This window comes from Copadichromis virginalis, linkage group LG14 (assembly GCF_057382275.1).
Source record: "Copadichromis virginalis isolate Kocher_CV1m ecotype Utaka linkage group LG14, C_Virginalis_male_GT1.1, whole genome shotgun sequence".
NCBI classification, from domain to species: domain Eukaryota; kingdom Metazoa; phylum Chordata; class Actinopteri; order Cichliformes; family Cichlidae; genus Copadichromis; species Copadichromis virginalis.
Window position 1 is genome coordinate 37803786 of NC_140631.1, and position 26719 is coordinate 37830504.

Here is a 26719-nt window from a genome sequence, read left to right on the forward strand (position 1 = left end):
TGTCTGTGCATAGATGTGTGTGTGTGTGTGTGTGTGTGTGCACTTAAAGGAGCAGGTTCCTTCACTATAGTGTTGTTTTGTGTAGGAGTGGCATTTTCTTTAAGGAGGAGGAAGGTGAGCGTGGCAAACAAAGAGCCTCATTGATGACAGAGAGACTAAGAGAGTGAACCAGTTGTGAAATCGCTTTTTTTTTCTTTACAGACCTACAATCTCTGGCAGAGGGACAAAGGTAGCCCTCTGGGACCCCTTAACCCCTCACACACACACACACACACACACACACACACACACACACACACACACACACCTCTCCTTCACAAAAGAGCTGGCTCCACAGCTGCCTCGAGTCCCCCATCCCTCCCCACTTCCATTATTTTTAATCCCCCAGTGAAAGCTCCCCCAATTTCTTCCCCTTTCCCAACGCCCGAGCCCCACCCCCTCGCTTTCACACGACACACATACACCCCCCATCACCACCGTCAACCTCTTCGCCCCGCACGACAGCCCCCCACCCCTCTCTCCCATTCTGAGGTCTCACAAAGTCGTCAGCTGTCATATCGTCTCTCTGACACACTGGCTGGACTCTCACTTTAATTACGAACCCCTGAGCCTGATTATGGTGCGGGTACATGAGGCCTCTCCAGTAACCAGCGCGTACCAACCAGGGTTCAGTGGTGTGCACGTGACTGGTTGATGGGGTTGATGAACTTTGACCCAGCAGTGACGACAGGTTGATGATTACCCCGTCCACCATCTGATGGTCTCTTACATATTTTCTGTTTTGTTTTTTTGTTTCTGCCTTTTAATTCGCCATCTTTTTTGACATGAATGTCAACTAATAAGCTGCTTCGAATGCAACCTTTGTTTCTTTCGACAGTTAATGAAAAAAAGATAAAACAATTGCACAACAAACTGTACTTTGGCAAGCAGTTGCTTATTATTTTAACACAACTGATGACAAGAGCGCAACAAAAGAGAATAATTTGACCTCTTTTCTGCACAATTGTTACCTTCAATCATGGTATTTATTCGCAGCCTCGGTGTTTCCCAGCAATTATCAAATCTTTCACGTGTGTCCTCTCATCAATAAACTTGAGCTGCGTTCTATAAAACTCCTACTTTCATCTGCCTCCAGCCTCTAGCCGTCTGTTGTTGTAAATCATACAACCGTGTTCCATATGGTTGTCATTAATAAAGATGAGGTCACACTTCCAGTCAGACCTCACCCTCCACGCTCACACGCACACTGAAGCTCAAACAACATTTCGTTACACTCGCGCGCACGCTCACGGGTGCGCAGCCACTCGCAGCCACATCGATACTCTGCAGAGAGGGTGGCCTATAAAGCTGGAGAGAGGGAGTTAATTAGTGTTTTAGCTGATTGCTAATTGCCACTTTCTTCCGCCTACTTACGAACAACGCGGTGAAGGAGAAGAAGAGAGAGGAAGCAGAGGGATGTTTTTTTTTTAACTTCTGCTACTATCAGAAACTTGTTCATTTACTTCTAATTGCTCGTGTCCATCCTATCTTCATCGAGTACGCCCTCGTTTCTCTCCTCTTCTTTTAAGTTGAAACTTTTAGCTGAAACAAGGTTTCAGAATTATTCACCTCATTAATTCCCATAAAAGTTTATGGTTAACTGTAACTCTGTCCAACAGGGATGGCTCTGTAGCACTTTTTCCATGTCTGATACTGATACTGTGTGTCTGCCGATACCAGTTCCAGTCTTATTCCATCTTTTTCTTCCAACAATCAACTAAGATGCTAATAATACATTAGCTTGACACGCGTCAGGACTCCAGATGTCATTTGTCATACTAACCACTGATGACACATCTGTCTTTACAGCATGTGGTGCTAAGTTTGGTATGTATTCACATTATAGATTTTGCTTATGGATCATGGGTAATGTGTAGTTTAATTGAGAGAAGGGTGACATTTTTACAGAAGATCTCTCTTAAGCCATCTACATGAATAAGCACCAGTACAGACCAGTGGAGATTTGAACCAGTGTTCATATAATCACATATTACGTGTGTTACATATCTGCATCAGCCTAAAACCTTATGGTTTGCCCTACATGAGGCAAAATTCCTCTTACTGACATAATAAAATCTTATTCCCAACTGTTCTCAATAACTGTTTTGGACAGACATCGTGAAAAGGTGACAGCGCTTATTATTCTGTATTTCTCCTCATTAAACCAGAAGAAACTGAAATTGAAAGGAGCTTAAATTAGCAGGAGCTTTCAGTGGCTGGAGTCCATTGTGTTTTTGCCAATCAACACTATTCTTGGTGATATGAGATGACATGGGATAGAAGTCAAGAAACAATTTTTCTTGGCCAGCGCTCTCACTGATGGTCCACACTTTGGCTCCGTTTCTTCTGCTCACTCAAAGGAAGCAACCTGACTTCTGCTCAGACGTTGATCAAATTTCTCAAAGCGTAAAAGCTGGGTTAGAGTTACAGTACGAGCCCTCCTCCCGAGCCAGAGAGTTTTATTTGTTTTTCCAATGTGGATTTATGTCATGTTGGAAGGGGAGCGTGCATTTGAGTGCAAAATCTCGGGCAGTTTGAGTAGCAGTGCATGCAGGGACGAGCTGGAGCAGAGAGTTCAAGCATAGTTGAGGATGTTTTAGTGTGTGAGACTTTTGCACAGTTTTCACTTTCTCAGGCTACGTGTCCACAGTGTAGAGCCAAGTCCCAGCTCGCACATTCACAAACACTCATGCACGGGCATACATGATGTCAGACGCACAAAGACATACTTAGAAGCATGCACGCATGCTCTCACACCCTGAAGTCCCAGCTGTAACAAATGGGGACCAGATTGTGTATGACGATGATGATGTAAAAGACCAGGCATGCTGGTCTCCATGGTTGACGAGCTTTGTTGAGTAAATGTTCAGTGTGTGTGTGTGTGTGTGGGGGGGGTGTCAAACCCTGGTCCACGTGCCATGAGCTATTAAACGGCTCTCGTCGTTTCCCTATAGGATTCATCATGTGGTGCTGCAGTCAATCAGAAACATGCATGTGTGGGTTGACAGAATAGGTTTACTTCACTGTACCTATTTGTTCATTTCGTGTTTGCTAATGCTTGTTTATGTTTCACAAAGATGATTACGTAATGAAGCTCGTTTGATTTGTGTTTTTCACTTCTGAACAAAAAAAACTTTCCTCTGCTCTTTTCATGATGGGCTCGAGCAGCAGCCTCCAGGGCTGAGAAATGAAGCCAATACCTGAGTGCCAAAACTGCAGTTCCTCAAATGGCCACTTGAGGCAACCTTTAGTAAAACTCATAGGCCTTTACACAAAAAATAACAATTTTTACAACCTTGTTAAAAAACAGCTTTGGTCTTGTTAATTTTGTTTGTACTCCTTCACAGTAACTGTACAAAGATTCATTTTGTTTATAAGGCAACTGAGTTTTTTTAAATTCCAAAGTTTGCATTAAGAGAAATCGGGCAGGGAGTAGCTCTAGGACTGTACTACCACAATCTCAGCTAACTTGAGTCACTTATATGAACTTCTCAACCATGTTTGTGTTTTTTTTAAAGAATTTTTAATGCTGTTACCTGAAGAATAATGGTTTGCTATGAGGTTAATTGTACTAAACAGAGGTCAAAAAGGCTCCGGTTCTGTTTTGGTCATTGAAATTCTACATTAAGTTATATGGCACTAATTATCAGGGATCTGTGTGAGTCTAAAAATGTGAGTCCACAAACCAAATTCCATCTTTTGACGAATATGTTTTTGTGGCCATCATGTCATGTAAGGTGAAACATATCAGACTGTTACAAATTTGCGCTGTTGCTACAAAACAATGTGCTTTTGTTAAATCCACTGTCTTTCACTTATTGATCCTTTTAGATACTTAAAACCTTTTTGGTATATCTTAAAGACTAAAACTGCATTATAGTGTTTATAAAGTATGGAAATTGTGCCACTCATCATTTTGTTTCTTAGGTCTAGCCACCAGAGTAAAAAGTTTTCTTTCAGTATTACTATAACGTTTGGTAAAACTTAATAAGCAGAGCAGGGCACTAACATTACAGAGCTACATTAGCTGACTGCGTGGCAAATGTGATGTCAAGACATCGGTCTTTGGTGCTAAAGAGAGAGCGGATTGTATGAAGGCTCGAATTCAAACACCTGGTTCTCTGCAAAGTTGTGAAAATGCTGATAAAGTGAGACAAGTATTCTCATAATGCTTGTCTCAGCTTGGCTCCAAAGATACTCTGAGTGACATCTACTTTATCTGTGCATATGTGTGTGTGTTTCCAAGGAGCATGAGTCAGAAGACAAAGGGTGTGTTCAACTGAGAGAGAGTGGAAGGAAATGAGAGGAAGTATTAGGAATGTAGGGGAAAAGGAGAGAGGAATACAGTGTATATATGCTGGATTCATATAGCAAGAGCTGTAAAAAATATACATCAAAAAGTGGTTGTGTTTCACTTTGAGTTACTGCTGTGTCTTTAAAGATAACAAATGACTGAATGAAGGCATGATGAGAAAAATATTTTTAGATATTTCATAAAATATTATGTTAGTGCATCGTGAGATTATTACACGTCATAGACGTCTGTTTTTTTTTCTTCCAATAAGAGCTTTTCTGACCACATTATGTTTAAGTTTACCCTCCAAGGATTGGGACACTCAAGTAAAAGGGACAGTAAATATAGTGCAGTGTAGAGGAGATAAGGGGTGATATGGGATCACCAGTCTACTTCTGTTTTTAAGCTGTGACTTTAAGATCTTCCAGGTTTTTTTCAAAGGTAATGCTCAAAGTACTTTTGAAATTAGTACAGTATGCACTAAGAACGTTGCCAGCATGTTTCATTTTGCCTCTGAGGAATGCTTTTAGGATCTATAGTTGAATCTGTAAATCATCCTTCTAGTGTGCGAGAGGTCTCAGAGAGAGAGATAGTGTTTTTAGTGTGTGTGTGTGTGTGTGTGGGTGTGTGTGTGAGAAAGAGAGGGAGAAAAAGAGGTTGACAGCAGAGTTGGGGCAGCTGACGAAGTAACGGGGCAGTTGTAGTCACATGGGGAGTAGAGATGGATTTGGGGGGATTTGAGGCTATAAAAGGGTGGGGACAAGGAGGCTTAGGCCAGCTGACACTGTCCACATCACAGATAGATGCACACACACACACACTCAAAATAATGACAGTAAAAAATGAGCATGCTGCCTGGCTCCAAACATTAAGAAAACACACATGCACTGTGCACATACACACAACAAACAGCCACACCAGCACGTGCACACTTGAGCAGAGGCTACAGTCGACTGTTTAGTTAACTTTGAGGTCTTGGGACACAAGGCAGCATGGGTAAAAGAGTGGAAGGAGGGTGTGGGTGTGTGTTTTGGGAAGGGAGACAGGTGTGGCTCTATCAAGGCAGTTGTGCAACACCAGATACCAACAGTGGAGATAACACTCAACAAGTTGGAGAAAGAGAGGCGAAGTGTGCATCTGTGTAACTCTCTGTGTGCTTGAGAGGAAAGAGAGGCAGAGAGAGATCATGAATATGATGCCAGAAAAAGGGGCAAACATGAACATCAAGCTGTGCATAGGGTCAGTGTGTTAACTGGTGAGCAATGATTTCGTCTCCACTCACGCTGACACAAATCCATGCTGATGAGCAAGGCATCAGCTTGATTGCAGGTTGATTTTTAAAAATTCATATATTCTTTTTACTGAGAATTGTCATCAAAAATCAAAAATCTTTAGGAACTCGTGAACTTTGCATTTATGTCTACTGTTCCATTCTCAGCAACTTGATTTGGTAAGTCATTTAGTTACAGCAGATCAGATAAGATATCAACACAGCGAGTGACGTGTTTTCACATGTCAAAAATGGATCTGTGGTGCAAATGTGGTAAAAAAAAACCAAAAGGTTTAAGCTCCTGATGTGGTCAACACAGAGGAAGAAAGCAGACTCAAAGAATGAAAGAAGAAGAGGACAAGAGAAAGAAAACGTACTGACTCAGAGCGAAAGGCTCAGAATGAGAGAAAGGAAAATCTCCTCTCGCTCTCTCGTTATGACACTTCATTATAACAACGGTCACTTAGTGTGTGTGTTTGAGAAAGATGTCTGCATTTCTGCTTATGCGTCTGCATCTGTGTGTGTGTGCATGTGTGTGTGAGGTGTGAGTAAAATCAGAACAGTGTTGAACTCGTTTGGGTGGACCAAGAATTCACACGAGGTCCAGTTACCGCGCAGGCCCTCCGAGGACACAAACGAGCTGTGTGTGTGTGAAAGACAGATGAGTATGCGAGTGATTAGGTGTGTATATATAGTTGTCTGTGGTTACATAGTGAGAGGTGTGACTTTCTAGAGAGCTGGATAGCTGAGCTAACTGTATATAGTGTGTGTGTGTATCTGCGTTCTTTCCACAAGTGTGTAAGTGTGCGGAAGGGTTCCTGCAATGTCACTATTTAATGACAAGGGACAAGAATACGTGAGTCTGTTTGGTCTATGGGGAAGACCCAGTGGAACACATTTCTACAGCTGTCCCGCTGCTTGCGTCGATGCCAGTGCCATCACTTCCTGTGTGATCTGTATCCTGTTTGATATTTAGTTTCACCTGCTCATCGAAAGACATTAATAGAATTTCTACATTCACCCGTTGGAGGCAAATCGCTGACCATACAGCCAGAAAACAGCTACGTGATGCAGTTTTATTTTCTTACATCTCCACCAAACAGCAAAGGAATTTTCCTGAGTCACATGAACCTTAGTGGGCGTGCCTGACTACCTTTTCTCCCTACTTTACAACATCAGTCCACATTATTTTTGTGTCCTCAGATCAAGTATCCCTGTATCCTCCGTAAAGTTTATCATGTAATGCATTCGCTTTTTTAATCTTTCTTCAGGATCGTCTTTATGTCAGTGAACAGCCGCTGGACTTTCATGCTGACACGTCCCTGCTGCGAAAATGTCACGTTAAATTATTAAGTGACAAAGGTGTAATAATGGTGGTGTTCATTTCATGAAATCACACGTTAGTTAGTGAAGTCTTGCCTGGAAGTTTTGACCATCAAAATCTTAGATTAATGTATCCAGATGTGACAAGCAAGGAGCTGATCTGGCCGAGAAACAGTGCTCGTGTGCTACTTTTCGACTCTAATGGTGACCTTAACCTGAAAAATGAAGTCCCAAGGTAAGACATCATGGAAACCAAGAGTCAGCTGCAGCTCTTTCTGCAGCCAGAGGAGTCACCCTCTGCTGGCCATTACATTTCTGTGCCAATGCACTTGCACACAGGCTTCACTTTTCAGACCTGTTCACCTGGGTGTAATCACATTTTCATCAACTGGTCCATGTAGTGTTAACTGCACGATTGCACCTCCTGCTGATCCAATTGAGTTCATACTCTCTGTCTTCTAATTTCTGTCATTAATGAAACCTGAGATCCTCCCTGCTTTTCTGTGTTATCATGTAGTGAAGCAGGTTTCCCCGTTATTTCAGATACAGTACATGTTTTTGTAATAGGCTGAAGGATGTGTGACACAGAGATTGATTTTTGTCCAGTGAAAGTAGTTGCAAAACACTTTTTGCAACAAAACAAGAAACGGGCGTAAATCTCAAGGAGATCTTATTTATTTTTCCTTGTAATATTTGGTGACAACTAAAAGAGACACTGTCTCTTCTCTTCTCTGTCAGACAGGTGAAAGAAATTTTAATAAAAGGACACATTTGCTGTTTGTACTTTGTATGTTTGCTATGCCCAACCCATACACTGGTACATGAAGAGAGACCTCTCCTCCCTGGAAGACCACAGTTTAATTCGAACAGTGTTTTCCTCTCTGTTTTCTACTTGTTGCTCAGAGCACGCTGGCAGCTCTTAGATGAATGTGACAGCAGGTACAACAAAGTGATGGAGAGACAGAGAGAGAGGAGCAAAAGTGGGGATAGAAAGAGGCAGCAATGAAAAGGAGGAGAGAAAAAGAAAAGGGCGAATAGCCGAAGGCTAAAGAAAAGCAAAGCGGGTCGAAAGGAGGAAAAAGAAAAGAGAGAAAAATTTGGGAAGGGAGGCAGTCATGGCATGTTTTCAGCTGTTTGCTTGGCCTGGCCTGGGTCACTTGGGCAACACCGATACCGCTGCCAAAGAAAGGAAGACAAGAGAAGAGAGGGAGAGAGGAAAGGAGGGTAGGATGACTGGAAATGGGAGGAGAGGTAGAACGGGTGGATGCTGAAAACAAACTGTGAGCAAAAGCTGTTACTGTTTTTGTGAGAACAAACTGAACGTTCCCGCTTTGATTTAATGAGTTGGGGGAAAAAAGAATCCTGCACAGCATCAATGATTCAGATGTTTTAGAATTTAGGAGCTAGAATTTGATCAACTTGAGAATAAATAAAGAGGAAGGTTCACAGACCAGAAGTATATCAGACAGTTCTGAGAGGAGGATGCCTTCAAAATAAAAGTCTTGATTTGAGCTAATGAAGGTTCATTCAAGAACAGTGTAAACTTTGTGGTTTAAAAGAGAGTGATAAGAATACAGTAAAGAAATGAAAGAGAAGTGAATATAAGTAAAAGAAACTTGAGAAATGTACAGACTTATTTAGTTAATGTAAGTATTAACCATTTGAAAATCTACAAAACATGTTTTTACCTGTAATTAAGTTAAACTTATAGTTATGTTGTAAATGGTGCCTGCATATGCACAGAAAGGCTGGAGCAATGTGACAGTGTTTCCTGCAAAAATAAAGGTCACAAAAGTTCAAATTCCTGCTGCAGCGAACATCTGGCTGCTCCTGTTATCACAACTTTTGAAGGTTTTCTATTATTAAAGGATTTTTTAACAAGCAGTGGCAACCTCATTTATCTTACTGTTAGTAATGTACCGCTGCCCATTTATCACAGATTTTTAGAAATACTTTAAAAGCCATGTTTTCAAAGAGCTCTGAGCTGTGCTGCTTGAAAATATGGATGGAAGAAGTGTTCGTGAAGTCAGCAGATAACCGGAAAGGGACTTTGTGGACTGGAGGCGTGAAGGACACGGAGGTGGAGATTGGACGGAGAGCAGCAGGTCTCTCCAAGTGAAAAGCCTTACATCAGAGCAGAGGAATTCCTGCCTTTTCTTCCAGCTTCTTTTGTTACTCTTTAGAAAGAGTTGCCTTAGTCTTCTCGCCGAGTGCTCTGTCACTGCCGGACCTCTAGACAGATAAAAGATGGGGGGAGGGCGGAGGTGATGGGGGAGGAAGGAGATGGGGGAGAATGAGTGAGCAGAAACAGTGAGGGAGAGAAGGGGAGAGAGGATGACAGGAAACCATGTTTTTACAGTACCTTGGGCTGCTTTAAAAACAAAGAACGTGGATGAAAGGATCGGCACAACTCTCTGAGTAGGTCCTCCAACAAAGAAGAGAGCTGCACAAGCCAGAGTTTATTATGAAAAAAATAGTAATGCTGAATAATTATTAGGTGCAATAATTTGAGTAACTACTTATAAAACTGAGATCATTGTGTAAGTTGGCCTTTTATGGATTAATTTGCTTGCATTCTCTCCTCTGCAGCATCTGATGCTTTTATAGTTTTTTATGATCCTGTCTTTCTCGGTTCTAAATGATTTTGTACAATACCTCTTCAGATTCTTGTTGGATTGCTCTTATTGTGTGTGTTTTTGGATATTGTATTTAGTATTTTTAGTATTTATTTATTTATTGTCATTGTCAAGAACAATGAAATTGCGTTTGGGGCTTCCATACAACCCAAAAAAAAGAAGAAAATAATAAATACCCCTTAAAACCCAAGTGTACATATTTAACCCAGTGTGACTCCAATGCAATAAGACAATCCTTAGCAATAATGTTCGTAGAAATTCAGACAAAGACCTGAGAAACATGAGAAACTGTACTTAAGGTGGTACCTCTAGTCGTGCTTTGTTCTGCTGGGTGCTTGTTAGTGCTGATTGGTAGTATTCACAGCGAGCACGCCTGAGAACAAAAGGATTTTATTATTAAAAACTAGCATTCAGGTCGAGTGGACGCCGTAATCTGGAAAGAGAACATTTTATGTCGAGACTATTCACACCTCAGCCTGATGAAAACTTTAGTTTTTCCTGTTTTGCTGTTTTAAAGCCAGTAAAACTCAATAAAGACCAGTGAAGCTTTGCCCCCAGGCTAGTTGTCCACGGTAACTCCGGGATTTAATATGTTTTTCCTAATTGACCATGATTTTGTCTGGTGTAAATAATGCGGGGGCTGTTGGGAGAGTGTGTGTTACAGGCCCGTGGGCACTCGGGGAGACCAGATGATTCTGTGCCAGCTTGTTACAAAGCAACCATCACATTTTCATCCACGTAAGCTACAGTGCTGGGACGCACTTTTCATTTTTGTCTTTTCTTTAATGTTTCTCTAGAACTTTTTGTTTTTCTGGTTTCCTTTCATCTTTGATTTCTTTTGCTTTCTTTCTGCGACTCCCCCTTGAACCTTTTTCCTTCTCTTTGGTTTCTTCTCCTTGTCTTTTCTTATTCCATATGTCAGCTCTTCTTTCCTTTTTTCCTTCTTTACATAATTCCTTCCTTCCTTCCTTCCTTCCATTTTCTTCTCTCTCTTCTTCTTGTCTTTCTGTCCTCTCTTCATTTTAATGAAGACTTGGTTGGCTGCAGCAGAGAACAGGTCCAAGTTTCCTTACTGCCCCTGATTACATCAGCACATGCAGTCATGCTCTCTCCCTCTCTCTCTCTCTCTCTCTCTCTCACTCACACACACACACACACACACACACACACACACACACACACACACTCACTCTTTTTGGAAAAACAACTCATGACATCACCAGCAGCTGCCCAGCTGCATAAAAGAGTGTGTGTTTGGTGTATGTGCACAACAGTGTGCGTTTCTGTGTGTGTCAGAGGGGTGATACTGTTAGTTGCCTAGGTAACAGAGCAGGATCAGTCAAACAGTGAAGACCAACTCGAACAAAACTTCGAGGAGTTATGCAACACTTTGCAACAGTTTCTAGTCTTCTATCTCGCTCCATCCCTCTATTCCTCTGCATGGTCCCACGCCTCTGCTTTTGCCCCCACAGCTGGAACAGCTGTTTGGCCCATACACCTTTTGTAACTCAATATGGAAGTCAGTGCAGTCGTTTCTATTGGCTTATTAAGGTTTCAGTCAATGAATCCATCCATCTCTTGTGACAGAGGCCTACTGGTCAGCTTCAGCCCTTTTATCCCTTCAAAGTGCTGGTCTTACTGTGGGACAGGAGGAAATTAGACATACATACATAAATTATCAGTTCATTAATTTTAAGAAAAACTATTAGAGTCAGTTAACAGGCTTGTTGGGCAACATTAAGAAGGCTACTCTGTTACTCTATTGCTTTATAACACTGGAAAGATTGACTATTAAAAAACAGATCAATGGGTAAAATGTTGAATAAATCATAAAGATAAGGAGTTTAATTGTATTGCTAGAAGAAATGCCAAATTTGTACTAATCAAAACTGAAAAATGTTGTAAATTACTGAAAAATCCAGTGCCTGCCTCTTCAGCTGTATGTTTGCAAAGTTTAAAAGTTGAAAGCAATACTTTTAAGACACATGTGACAATATGCACGACTAAACATGAGCACTGAGCGCTGAAACGTTAACAAAGCTCACAGAGTTGAAACGTATCTCACCAAACTCCTGCTGCTTTGAATCTTTGGATTTTAATAATGGACTGATATTGATTTAATAATAGCAGGCACATAATAAGGTGTGCTAAAGAAATGTAATAACCGCATTTGAATGAGACTTGGTCAGATATTCACTTGTAATGTCAGAGTAGCTTCGATGAAAGATTGAATCCAGGAGGCCAGTTAGAGGTCAGATACCACCTCCTGCACCAAACTTCAATTTTAAATTTGTGACCTTCATGTCTTTAACTTTATTCTTTTTCCCATCAAACTTCTCCCTGTCTGCTGTTCTATATTGGCTACTGTAGTTTCCTAAGCTACTTTATATACTCTTTAAACCCCTAAAACAACAAGGTGTTAAACTGCACCCCTAACAGACGGCTAATCCAGCAGATCTGATCAAAGGTAGCCAGTTAACCTGAGCTTATCCGCAGCCTAAGGAGATCCGTTTAATGAGCTTACATTAAACCAGCGCCACGTCTCACTGTGCTTCCAATCGGCTCCAATGAAGCCTTAGAGGTTATTTATATTAAGAGATGGAGACTCACTTTCTCTCTCCCGCTCAGACTGTGGCCGTCTTCTCGCCTCAGTTTTTGTCTCTTTATACCTGCTTTCGGTCATTTTGCACCTGTCTGTGTCTCTCTAACTGTCTCCCTCTCAGTTTTAGCTTGTGGCGTGAATTTGTCTTTGTAGAGGAATGAAAGAAATCAGCAACAAAATAAGAAAAGACAAAAGGAGAGAAAAGGCAAATAAGTAACCACAAGAGATATTTGTTTTTTTATTAATCAACTGATAATACAAACTTAACGAGTGATGTTCAGGTAAATTATAAATCGTATGTAGGTCACGCTCAAAGCAAAAGCCAACATTTCTCTGCACATCTTGCAGAATCTCTGCTTCTTTGGTCTCTCCTAGTCTCTGTTTTTCTGACATTACTTTGTTATGACAGGTCTCACAAAGGTTTCCCTCTCTGCATCCCAGGCTGTCTCTCTCCCTCCTCGTCTCTGTTTGTCCCCCTCTTTCTCTGTTGTCACTCCATTTTGACATCGGCATCGTGACTCTGTGCTGATCTGCCTCCCCCTCTCTGCGTTTCTGTCCATTTCTCTGCCTTTGCGTCTCCCTCCTCTTCGCTTGATGTTTTTTAGATGTGACAGAAGTCGTGTGAACCTCTGTATTTCTTTCTATCATTTGTCGTTCTCTCTGCCACTGATGTTTTTTCCATCAGAGGGGTGCTGGAAGTAAAGAAGCTGTACATCTTGGCACAGCAGGCGATGAACATCGTGTACCTGTGAACACAGGACCTCTGGCGTTTCTGTCACATCTCGTCTCTGTTATTCCTTTCTGATGTTTCCCAAATATTTTTTTTAAATTTTTTTTTTTAAGTTTGAAAACTTTCTCCAAACAGGGAACTTCGGGGATCTAGAGAGCTCTCGGGGGATTTTTTTTTCAAATGAGTCACTTTGCAGGAAATTACCAGAATATATTTGACAAGTTGTTTCGCACGTTCACCGCACTTGCTGCCGGTTTTCAGCCGAGCTGTGGTGGAAACCAGACTGTTTACGCCTTTAGTGGTTGCTAGAGCTGGAAAACAACATTAATAAACCAAGAAGAAATACGTTTTTTCAGGTCATGGCAGCTGTCTCACTTTTTAAGGAGAATTTTCACATTATGATCTGTACATTTATTAACAGAAAGTATTCCTGAGAGACACAGTTTGCAGCTTCATCTTGTCAAACCTTCCTCCAATCTCTGCCTTAATTTAACATTTGCTTCACTAGATCAGGACATTTTATCCACTGAGGACTGACTGAGTTCATACGGATTTACTAAGGCTTTGCTTATCATTTATCATTTATTAATTTGTTGTTTTATTCATTAGAGATTCAGAACAGAATTATAGTTAAATTGTATAGGCCTAGATTTTGAGGGAAATGCAGGGCATAGGTCCTGCTCATAAGACTTGTTCTTGTTTACAAGTTGGCTAACTTAATGCCTACTTTTGTTATTTGTTGAAAATGAAATGAACTGATACAGTCAAGAGTTATAAATTAACTGAAAAATAAATTGAAGGCCACTGTTAGAAACTGAACATATTTATTGATGAAGTGAACAGCTGCACATTTAAAGAGCTTACTTTACCAAACAAAGAGGAAAGGATGTCGGTTTTCATGCCAACGCAGGAGGAATGTTAAATGACAAAAATCGATCTACTAGAGGAACAAATATTCAAACGTAATGCAGATTGCTTGAAAGACTTGCATTATGTTCCATTATAGTTTAAATTGCCAGTGGGTGCCTGATTTTGGACTTTGGTTTATATAAAACCATCTCCACATTAAAATGTTGCAGACAAAGCCACACATTTGTATATGAAAATTCACCAAAATGAGCAAATGAATTGCTTGGCCTCCAGATTTTTACTGTTTTTGTACATTTGGAAGTTTGCAGGAGGCATTTTACAAAACAATAAAAATAGCAAAACTACCCCAGCCTTTACTACATCGTTAAGATCAAATTAGCTCATTTCTGAGAATGCAAGTTAATCGGAGAGAGGATAATGTCATTTTTCTCGCTTTAATGTTACCGAGGTAGCACATTTTCAACATCTTTGACTTTTAAAGCCACAGGAGCAAGTGTGACATTTCAGTCACCGTGCAAAGTGCTTTCAGCTACAGCAGCCCCAAAGTGGCCGTGTCTCCACCCCCAGCTGGACAAGACTGGACAGAATGAATCATGGCTGCCGGTTGTAGGTTGACCGCTCTGTTTCAATTAACAGACAGAGAGACATCTTTGTTAAGTGGACGCACTGCAAATACATCAGTGTACTCAGTGCAAGCCCACAATACTTACTGCACGGTTATCCTCATCTCATATTCATTACCCTCGTTCAAAGTATTCTCACTGTAAACAAAGCAAACGTTAAGCGTCTTCCTTCTTCCGTTTTCAGTATTCCAGTAGCAGAGGACATGCGTGTCCCCTCCCACTGCAGGATAGTTTCTTTGATCTCTGTCGTGTTAATGTGGCTGTTATTGTTCTCTTTTTTTTAGCACAGAGGGACATTCTTGTGTCAGTCATCTTACAGTTTAGTATGCATCACCATACTGAGCATACATATGTTGCTGTGAGTCAGAAATCAGAGGAGAAGCAGCTCTCTGTGCTTTCAGTCTGCTTCCTACGGTGCCGCTCTGGTCATCAGGGAGAGGAGGAGGAGGAGGTGGAGGAGGAGGAAGAGAGCAGTGGAGGAAGGAGTGAGTCATGTTAGTTAGACTTTAATAAAAACAACTGCCAGAGTCCACAGCCTGGATCATGATGATGATGATGATGATGAGTGTTCTGGTGTTGAACGAAATGCTGTTGGGTCACTTGGTCACTGTGGAAATTGCGAGCTGAAGTTCACGTCTGTTATGAATTTCACAGCCTCTTTTCATTTCCAATCACCGTCACCCTCTTCCAGAAGTTAATGCTCCGGGGGATGACCCTTGTCGGGGTTTTGTGTTTTATGGCTGCCGGTTTGTGCTGTGCGACACCAGACTAGTAGCTGCAACCTGTGCAGTAAATTGCATCCAGAAAAACAATTGCCAGTTAGTTAATAGAAACAGCAGCACAAGTGGATAGATTTCATTGCTATTTCGAACTCGGTGGCATCATTCAGCTGTTGCTGGCACTGTTGCATGTGTTTCATGATAGGAACTGACCAACCTCCTGACCTGAAACTTTGGAGCTTAGTTCTTTGTGTCTCTGATGTGTTTCGTAGGCTGTAACGCTTGCTCCTTTGTGGTTTGCTCCAGTCTATTTATTTGTGCTCTGTTCATAAATCATAAATGTTTGATTTTTGTCATCTTTGCACTCACGTTTTCCAAAACTTGGGGACATTATCTCATTATGAAATGCATTTCAGTGGTGCTGCCTAGCTGTTGTTGCTGTAAGTGTAACTGGTGTTTCTTTTTACTGCTCTTGTTTCAATTATCCGTGCAACAATGTGAAAAACGTTACCAGCAAGGCCTGACAACACCGCATGAAAGCACCTGCAGTTTTTAAACCATAGTAAGAAAGCACAACTTCACTATGTCCACACTCGTGAATAGCAATGCTATAAATAAGGACTTTATTGTCTTTCTTCCTGCCCTGTGTTCTGTGTCTAAGAAATGCCCTTAAAACATTATGTAAACACAGAAGGTTTAACAACATTGAACAGATATTACTTCAGCAGCTGCAGCATGTCAAGTCTGGAAAAAGCTTCCAGCCGTTAAAATGTCAAATGATGAAGTTCGTTTTACAAGGGGAAATGCTCAAGTCATATACAAAGACACACACACAAACACATAGTGATGTTTTTGCACCGGCGTAGAACTGACTGCCAACAGAGCTCGCTCTCTGAGGGATGCATAAATTCTATTATGTTGGTGCTGTTTTGGCATTTGTATGTTGCTCACTGTCTACGCTTTTCCTGCAGGGAAATAAGACATTGAGACACGAGAATGAGCATGATAATTAAAACACAAACGGCCCCTTAAAACATGAACATAATCAGCAGCCTTTTCGTGTGTCTCTTCATTTAGCAGCTAAATTAAATTTTTTTAAATATATATTTTTTTTTTTTCAGTCTTCCTGCTTTGTGAGATAACAACTTCCAGATAAGATGGTAAAATCTGTGTGTACAGTTTAAAGTTTAAAGCTCCATAAGTTTAGATTACACAAAGTCTGCACATGAACTTTGGTTAATGTTGGGAGAAATAAGGTCAGGATATCATCTTTCTATCATCTTTTCTGTTCTTATGTTTGTTCTTTGTTCATATGTAGCACACAGCAGGCGAGAGCCAGTTCACTTCTCACACACTGTCACTATTGGAGATACTCAATTTGGTTTAGGCGAGGGAGCTGCCCGAGCAGCGCATGCTGGAGCCAGGACGCAGGATGCCTGTTCCCTCACTGTGAATTCACCAGACAATTACCTGCTGATTCTCACACACGCTTAATCGGATAGCATACAGACTTTGTAGCAGGGAGCTGGCAGGTTAATTTCTGATCTGATCGAGTCGGATGTACGCTTTCTTCATGTGCGTCTGCTTGGTGATGTCTAGAGTGGTTCAGGGCTGTAGCAGTGTGTGGGAACGGCTTTTGGTTTCTCCTCAGTCTTTCATCAGACAAACTACCTGCTGACAGTCTAATTTATTAACTGGCTGGGAGAAGAACGTGGAACAACCAGAAGACAAAGACATAAATTTATCTCAGGAGCTGAAGACCAAAGAGAAAGAAAACTAAAAACTGTTCAAATAACACAACTCCAAATGGATGCTCTAATTTTTCCATATCTGTTGGATGCATACATTTAATAACTTTACATGAGTGGTAATGTGTCACAGTGATAATGAACCCCATTGCTTCAAATTATGCACCAAGTTTAATGTCAATGCGTGAAACAGTTGCTGAGATATGAGCCTACTTCCTGTTTGCTTCACAGCTCGATTCACTGCTTCAAAAGTCAAAAATCCGTATATCCTTTTCTTAAAATCCAATATGCTAGAAAGTGAGGAAAGAAAATCAATGTGAATTTCATTTCCAGAAAATGTTTAGGCAAAGATGGTGATTAGAGTGCTGCTACACATTAGAGTGCCACACTTGATTATGTGAAATTACTCACAAAAACCAAAAAGTTTATTTTGCTAACACAAAAATGACTCAGGGACTATTTCTTGATTCCAGTCTGGGAAAAAAAGGTGTGCAAGAAATTATAGCAGTGCTTTGGGATCCGCTTGGCCTGCAATGAAAAGCACAATGTGTTTTTTATTAAATGCATATTCACTGATCTCTGTGTGAATATTTTTGTAATGGGACTAAGCAGGTCTTTGTTGGTGCAGCACAGCTGTACGGCAGCTTCAATATGATCTCCAGTGACAGAATGGCCTTTTCTGCTACAGTCTCACACACACACACATGCATGTACCCATATTTACAATCTACACATAAAGACAAACCCACACTCGCACACTCATGCCAAGACAATGGCCTGCTAATCCTTGCTTCTGATTGGACGGGTCCAGATTACCCAGAGGGCACCAGCTGTCAGGGAGAGACGAGGCCCAGTTTCCTCAGTATCGTCACACACGTACACACACAGACACACACTCCGATGGTCATGCCGCTCCGCTCACTGATACTCACTAAAAAGCAGAAAGAAATGTTCACCAACACAACGGTAGCGCGAGGCTACAACTGAGAACTGCCAATGTTTAGCTTGATTTGTTGGCCTGTCGTCACGCTCAAACTGAAGCGTTCAGCTGCTGTCATCAGAGGCTGTTTGTCACTGCTGTCACCAAACTGTAAAAATAGGAATGGGAAGTAATACCGCTGTAAAGCTAACAGGCATTGCAAAGGTTCGGCAAGGCCAGGTAGCCAAATTCTGCAAATGCGTAATGTGCTGTGTGTTTTATTTTTAGTGTCAGTTGTCACAACCTCTTCATTCTGCATGTGCAGCTCTTCATCTGAGGGCTGTCCACTAATTAACATATTCACCCTTTAGAAATGTTTCCTTGTGCAGAATTTTACAAACAAAATCCTAAAAGCACTGAAACAGTCTCTCTTGGCTAAAGAAGCTCTTGTTCGGCTTCTGCAATATGTCATCAGTTCCCAACACCCTTGCACAAATATAGCAGTTTAAAACCCACAATCCCTCCTCTCCAGTGCTGCCACACAGGGCCAAGCTGGGCCAAACCGAGACGGTCCAACAATGCAGGGAGAGGCAAGGGACAGGAAGAGCTAAATGACACGCTGCTGGGCCGAGATAAGAGCAGATCCTACTAAGTACTGGACTCAAGGGGGAGGGGGAAAGAGAGAGATGAGAGAGGGTGAAGAAATAGGGATAGAGAAAGGGAGATATAGTGAGGGATGGAGGAAGAGAGTGAGGAAGAAAGTGTGTGTGAGGACAAAAAAAGTAGAAAAAAGAGGAGAGAGTGATAGTAAATGATAGAAAGAAAGAGATTTAGTTTCAGTGCGTTGTTAAAGTGCAGCCGGTCTGAGAGGCTTTGCATTGGCCTAAATTCTCCTCTGTGTCTGTCTGCCCTTCTCTCTGCATACAGCGTGTATTATAGCAATTGTATGCATTTTCATTAGGCAGAAACCTATCTGATTTTCATTGTTCTGCTCCTCCAGCACATTGCTATGAGGTCATCTTGTGCCCCGTGGAGCTTGAGTTCCAGTTTAATAAAAGTTTTTGCTTGCATTATTTTATCAGATTTCATTACAAAAAAGAAGAAAAAGTCATATAGAATTTGTGTTTTTTGTCCGGTCTTATTAATCATCATAATCTTACGCATTGACTCCTCTTTTATTACATCAAGAAACAATACAGTGAAGAGGTAATTCAGTACAGGCTTTTCAATTTAATTTACACTTTAAAATTGCATTACGGTAATAATGTCCATGACATTAATCCTGAACTGATGTGCTTTGCGGTTCTGTCAAAAGCCATATAAGTGGGTTTTCTTGTATATTATTACAATTTCTGCAGCTAATCTTTAGCAGATGCAAACGTCATTAAACTGAAGCTAAAAGCTGCATTTTGATTTTCTTCTCCTGCTGAAGTAGTGGAGGGCGAATCCCCCGTGCATCCACAGCTCTGCGTGATGTACTTTGTCCAGCTTATTTGGAGCCGATGCTCAGTTTTAATGCACACACACACATGTGGTGTACACACTGAAGCAGAAGCTTGGAAATTATTACAGCATGTTTGATTTTTTTTCTTGTGCCCTGGGGATTAATTTCCTGATTGGACGAAATCCTGGAAACAGACATAAACTGAGCGATGCCGATATGTTCAGAAGAAGGAGAGAGGAAATATGAACCCTGATGTTTTCTGTGAGGTGAAGAATATCATGTTTTACTAGCTTTCGTGGACACTGCGGCTAATTAGCTTTGACTCCGAACAGCTTTCTCTCTCCCTGGCAAATATACAAACGCACGATGTATTAAATCAATACTTTCATTTGTTATTTGTGTAATTACAAGTTTGTAATTAGGTTTTCTGTTGTGTTTTTTAACAGCACCTATACAAAGTTCATTTTTCTCCACTTCGATCTTTTGTTCTATTTCTTGATAGTTGGTGTTTTCACCCCCTCTCTCTCTTTGTTGCTATTTCCCGCTGCTGCAGTGTTATTTCCCAGTGGGGATCATTACAGTTTCCTGCGATCTTTTCTTATCTCACAGTTGTTATTTTTTGAATAGAAGCATGTGCCATGGCTGGTTTTATTTCTATTCAGCAGCATAAAGAAGATGAAAACAGAAAATTCTGAACGTTCAAGTTAAACTGAGAGAGCTGCGTTACATCAAACCTCTACCTGCTCTCTGTGCTTTCCCACCAAGCTGCAGAAACCTCTCTGAAATGCTGAGAAAAAAGCTGGGATACAGTCAGTCATAATTTCAAAAAGATCTTGTAAATATAGGAATCACATTGATAGAAATAACTGCTGACTAAATTATAAGGATTGCCGTCTTCTTCTGCATGTTTCTTGCAGTAGCGCTCAGCTGTGGTGTGCTGCTGCCACCCTGCTTTACAGGCTTGCACAGCACGCTGATTCATAAAAGTACTCAAGAGATTAAAAGTACTCATCTGAATGGTTTCATATCGTGACAAGTGATGATTATTATTTATCTTTGCTTGAAATGATGATCACGATACCACTAGCCACCAGTTTAAGCTCACACACTGACCCATCCGTGTGTGTGTTTGTGTGTGTTTGTGTAGGCACAACAGAGCGTGTGTGTCTGATCCAGGGGACTGTGGAGGCACTGAATGGTGTCCATGACTTCATCGCTGAGAAGGTGAGGGAGATGCCTCAGAGCACCCAGAAGACAGAGCCGGTGAGCATCCTGCAGCCGCAGACCACCGTCAACCCGGACCGAGTCAAACAGGTCAGTCTCATTATAGGATGCAAGGAAAGCCAATAAAATACTAATGTTCATGAATTCTTGTTTTCTTTTAAATAACTGTTTATTAGCTGTGTTTGTGTGAGAGGCGGCTGGGTGTGTAAGGTAGGGAGGAGACGAACTGGTTTCCTTGGTTTTCTCTGGAATGGCGAACTGTGTGTGTGCTTGTTTCTGTGCATGGGCTATGATTTTCTGCCTGAGTAAAGTTGAATGAGGCACAACATGAGGGAAAACAATGATGGCAAAACAGATATGTACACACACAAGGGAGGACGAGAGAGAGCGAGGGAGTAGAGAAAGTAATATTAGAAGGAAATATTTATAAAAAGGTGGAAAGATCAAAAAGAGAGTGAATTAGATGAGATTCGTTGTAATATGCGAACATAAAACAGGCTGCAGTTTATGGGACATGAACACGAACACGTGACATCAACTGCAGAACTGCAGGCCTGCCCACCACGCACACACACACACACACACACACACACACACACACACACACACACACACACACACACACACACACACACACACATGCTGACTGTGCCAAATCCCTAAATAATCATCCCAACAGGAAATGACTTCCCACTAAGGGAGGAAGTGTGAGCAAGTGTCCAGATCACTCTCTCTCTCTCTCTCTCTCTCTCTCTCTCTCTCTCTCTCTCTCTCACTCTCTCACTCTCACACACACACACACACACACACACACACACACACACACACACACACAGTGTGGGCATGACTTATAGCTAATCTTACTGAGTTATTTCGGGTTCTTATCTCTAACTGTGTGTGTTGTTATATTTTCATAATATTAATTGGCAAAAGAAAAAAAAGTAGTGGGTGCAATCTTTAAATCTAGATGTTCCCAGTTTGACACAGGTATATACAACCAAGCACCTAGCTATGCATTCTACATTTAGGAACATGTGTGAAAGAATGGGTCATTCTAATGAGCTCACTGAATTTACAACAGGCAATTTAAAAGGAAGCCACCTTGAAGCAATCAGTGTGAAATCAGTGTGAAATTCCTTCCCACCTAAATATTCTGTGATTATTGTATGTGGTGTTACTGCAAAGTGGAAGCATATATGAGCCACAGCAACTCGGCCACAAAGTGGTAAACCACTTAAGGTTACAGAGTGGATTGACCAAGTGCAGAAACGTCACCAGCGCTCTGCTGAATCTGCAACCTCAGAGCTCCAAATCTCCTCTGGCATTAACATCAGCACAAAAACTGTGCGCCAGGAGCTTCATGGGTTTCCATGACCAAGCAGCTTCTCTAGGTGTAATGCGTAGGTAGCTCACTGTTTCTGTCCATACAGATTTTAAACCCCTGGACTTTGGTAGTGGTAGAAATATTGCATTCGGTGGTACAGGAATGCATCAAAGGCTTTAACTTAATTTGTGACATTAGGAAGAAACTGTCCATCCACCGAGATCCAGATATGAGAAGACATTTCTAATATAACTTTTGATCACAGTGCATCAGTGTTCATCATTGCGGCTGATTATTAGGTTAGTGCATTAAAAGCAGGACTGTGGTTTTAGCACATACACCGCTGTTATCGCCCCACACTATATTGTCTGGAGCAGCACTCAAAAGTCAGAAGCAGCACAAGTGTCACCATTTCACTAAGTTGTTGTTTGCCCAGAAACTCTGAGTTCAGTGCTTCGCACAGACTCAGTCCACTGCTGATCGCACAACTAAATGTGAGTGCCAATACCAGCTGTGTAATGGAGGACAATTAGGGTGGCCACATTGATTATGATCCCAATCTGTTTAAGTGATTATCATCATTCTCTCGTCATGATTGGTCTCATTGATTAGTCAAGTCTGGCATTGTTTCCATCTATTGACTCTTCAGGCTTGCCAGACAGTGCATTCAGCCATGCCTGTTGGCACTCACACACACACACACACACACACACACACAATGCACTAGACACTAAAAAGTGTAAACTATACTTAAAGGCTGTTAAAGCAACCACACATTTAAAAAAATAATCTAAATGTATTATGTGTGCTGCAGAGTGAAAAACTATTTTTATGCCAGAATTTTCTATTTTTCTTCTTCTTCTGCTCTCAGTCCGGGTGTTGCATTAGAGTTGCGTACATTTTCCCTCGTTGTTTGCGATTTCTCATCCTCTGTCATGAGCAGAATTTGGGGGCTGGGGAGGGGAAGGAGCGCTACGCCTTTATAGTTTTGAATAATTACAGTTATCAGACTTTTATACACACAGACACACAACAAAGCCCTCAGAGACGGTGTTTTCGCAGAGTGCACAATTCCGAGGTGCCGTTATAAAGAGAGTTTTATGCATAATTAATCAATTCTGGGTACACACACACTCATACAGAGAATTCTCGAGCCCACACATACCCAGCAGAGTTGAACTCAAACGGGCAAATTGTTCAAAAAGGCTGCTGCGTTTTAAAAGCTGCTGCATGCAGATAACGATGCTGAAGCGCATTAGCACATCTGGTGTTTTGTTTCCCTGTGTCTGAAAAGTTAATTTCATCATTTTAATATATGTAGTACTGGAAAGGCATATTATATGTCGAAAAGTATGCGACACCCATGGGTCATGGTACCTATCTCCTTCCATCCCATTCAGTTAGGAGAGCATAAGTGAGTGAGCCACTGAAGCTGGCCGATAAGACTTGGCTTGTAGTCGGTGCAGCAGTTCAGGAAACTGACAGATGGTCTTACGGCCTGTTAAGTTTTTCCACACCAAACTCAGGTTTCCGTGGCCAGGCAACCATTGCAGGCTCCAGGGAAGTTATTGGGTGAGAAATGGCAAATTATAATTTCTCCACTTCAGTTTTTGCACAGATTGTAGGCGGTTTTGTTACTATTGGACTGACCAAGGTTAGCTGCTTCCAGTTTCCAATCTGAATTATTTATTTAACTCAAGTGTCCTTCTTTCCCTCCGTATACAGTTAGTGTATATGTCCAATTTGCCGCTTGTGCATCATGAGCCTGAGCCGGAGGCTGACCGACAGCTGGATAATGCTATTTTGGATGATACGAGCAGCCAAAGGGAGACAGGCAGGCTAATAGCTGTTGATATTTAGATACTTATAATAGATGATGAATCCCCTGTTGCTCTTTAGGCTATTTATACCATGTTAGAGAGGCAGTCAAATGGACTTGGGCAGCATTTGACAATGCACAGATAAAAGACATGTTCTCACACATAGAAGGAGAACACCCTCACTAAAATAGCCTCTTCGGCCATGCCGGATACTCACTGTAAATAAAGAAAAAGTTGAGAAAACTCATAACTTGTAAGCAACTTGGTTGATTGGCTGTTTCAGTTTTCTCAACTTTTGCTTTTGTTTGCGCTACGATTTAGTTCTGGTAATTACAATTTTCTTGTTCAACTAATTACAATATTTCTGTGAGGTTAATAAAACTTTTGTTTTGGCACAGTCCTTTTTCACCAGACTCCCTTCCTGACACAAATCTCCCATTTACCCAGGATTGGCAGCAGCAGTGGGATTACACTAGCTTGTGATCCCCACGGCACAATGTTGGGGTTTGTGTTTCCTCCTGTCTGCAAACTGGAGATCTTTTGTGTGTTAGGCAAACACGCTAACTCCTACGCTATTGTAATTTTGCACATTTTTCACATTAACCCCTCAGGGATATCTGGTATGTTTTTGTTGCTATCCTATAACACTATAATAAAAATGAAGAGGACACACAAGGTCATCTAAAACATTATGTGTTTCTATAATGTAAGCGTAAAAACATTTGTCTAACAAGCAAAAGGTTTCTTGTTCTACTTCGTGACTTCCAGGTACGATCACAAGCTAGTGTAGTATCACTTAAGTCCAGATAATTGGGAGGATTACATGTGGTGTAAAAATCATCAAACAAAAGTTGAACAGTGTATCTTAGTTTCTGTCTTTAAAACTGAAAAAATCAAAGAAAAATACTCATAAATGTAACATGGAAGATAGTTTGTCAGCGATGAGTAACCAAACACACTACAATACACAGCCATACATAAATACACACAAATGCAATGTTGTCCTTAGTAAGATGAGAACTCTTGGTAGATCCTCACAGCATTTTAAAAGCGTGGCTGTCATTGTGCAAACGCTTGTCCGACCCATTGTAGACAAACTCACTTTGACCTGCTGAATGGATCTCATTTACAAACACACTCATACACATGTGCCTCTGAAGGATGACTTGGCGCCCCGTGTAGTGCGGCTGCCGATTGTGTCGACTATTCTGGTTTTGGATAAAATGTTCTCTCCTCCTTCTTCTTGTCGAGGCCGCGGCTGTTGTAGCATTTGCTGTTGGCATTTAGTGTTTGACCCCATAGGACTAGCTGGCACAGAAAAAAGAGGGGAGCAGCGTGAGAATTTGAGATATCCGAAGGGTGTCTGTGGGAGGAAAGGAGGAAAAATGTCGGAACAAAAGACTGGGTCAAAGAGGGAAAACAAAAAAGTGTGAAAGGAGATGACATAAAGATAGATCGAGAAAGGGAGAAGACAAACAGAGCCAAAAGTGCTAGCCTGACTGGCCGAGTGGGTGACTGAAAGCTGGAAGCAGATCTGAACTCTTGTTAGCCGACAGCTGCAGAGTGGCAGAGAGCTTCAGTGGAATAAGCAGCTGCTGATAGAAAGAAAAACAGCAACAAGAACACCGACAGACAGCACGCCGCACTTCAAGGCCGCATAACGGGACAACAGACCGGGGAGGAAGTGATTTATGAGCTGGGTGAATTCTTTTAATGAGGTCTGAAGTGATGTACAGATGAAGAGAATTTATTGAAGGATTTCATTACCTTTATTATTCATTGCTTGCCTTTGTTTACACCTCCAACTGCACTCTTGTAAAACACCACCATGCCCCTCTTCACACTGTGGCACGTGCTAATGTTACGATGGACAGTGTTGATCCATCTTTAAATAGTCATAGATTGTGAGTGCTCTCAAAATTCACTCATATATGTTGATGCACAAATATTAAACAAGTTTTTTTTTCTTTAACTTTAACCTAAATTAGAAAATGTATCTCATTAGATAAAGTTGGAGTTTCATAGATTACGTTGATCCATTAAGTAAAATAAAGGAAGTTTCTCCTATTTTAAAAGCAAAAGTTTAAGTTATAAGCAACTATTTCCTCCCAGTACAACACAGTTAGGAGATTAGCTCCTCTGCCTTAATGTGCTGTATCTCCAATCACACTTCCACACTTCCACTTGCTATTTTCATTGCATAAAGTGCACTAACTGTGAAAAGTATAGCTACATGAAGTGCATCCAGATGTGTGTGCACATAATTCCCAAACAGTTAAGTGTTTGTGAATTATACACTTCTCACCCTGTGTGGTTTCTGTGCAGAAGGGGGGTTAGCATCAATCAGTTTTTAAGCTAGTAGGAGGAAGCCATGCTTTTAGCTAGCATTCTGTCACTGCTAGACACGCGTTGGTGACGATGGCAGAATTACATCAGGGATTAAATCTACTGTAAGAGTGTTGAAGGACTGTTTGGTGTTCATGTTTATATTTTGAATGAAGATGAATTGCTCAGACGCTCGACAAGTTGTCATGTTGTGAAACTAAAGTAGCTAGCTAGCATCACAGCTACAGTCGAATGCTGCAGTGGTCATTACTAGTAAACACAGTTTACTGTCTTAGATTTAAAACATCATTACTCTGTCAAAATTCACCCACCACACTACCAAGTAGGTATATTGTATATAGTCTACCACATGGAAGAGTATTAATTGAAGTATCTGAACTGAGACACAGTACTGGTTAGGTAGCTTAATTTATCCACTTGATTAATTTAATCATTCTTTTGTATCGAAATGCATAATCTTCTGTTTTATGCAACTGTAACTTTAGTGTTAGACTTACAGCTGTAAGATGGATGGGCTTAGATCACAGTGATCTAAATGAAAGGCCATATGCATGTGTCCTCTCGCTGCTACAAGGACAGTTCATCTGTGAAAGATCATAAGGACAGTGTGTGATAATCTGTGGAGGGATATTGCCCAGAAGGAAAATACGATCCAAGCATTATATAAACGCTGAGATCCACTGAGCATTTATGTAATGTGCCCTCCAAGCAGAGTAGAAAGTAATATCATAACAACTACAGGTCTGTGGAGTCTGCAAGGGATTAGAATTTACCCATCCACCCACCCA

The 26719-nt window shown here is 41.2% G+C and overlaps 1 protein-coding gene across 2 annotated transcripts in view; it reads left to right on the top strand.

Annotated features, from left to right (window-relative positions):
- Positions 1–26719, top strand: part of nova2 (NOVA alternative splicing regulator 2) — a 90118-nt gene that overhangs the window by 37517 nt on the left and 25882 nt on the right. For both annotated transcript variants that reach the window (XM_085430788.1, XM_085430789.1), the window contains one exon: positions 20365–20531. In XM_085430788.1, the coding sequence (XP_085286914.1) occupies positions 20365–20531 (167 nt within the window). The remainder of the gene's footprint in view (positions 1–20364; positions 20532–26719) is intronic.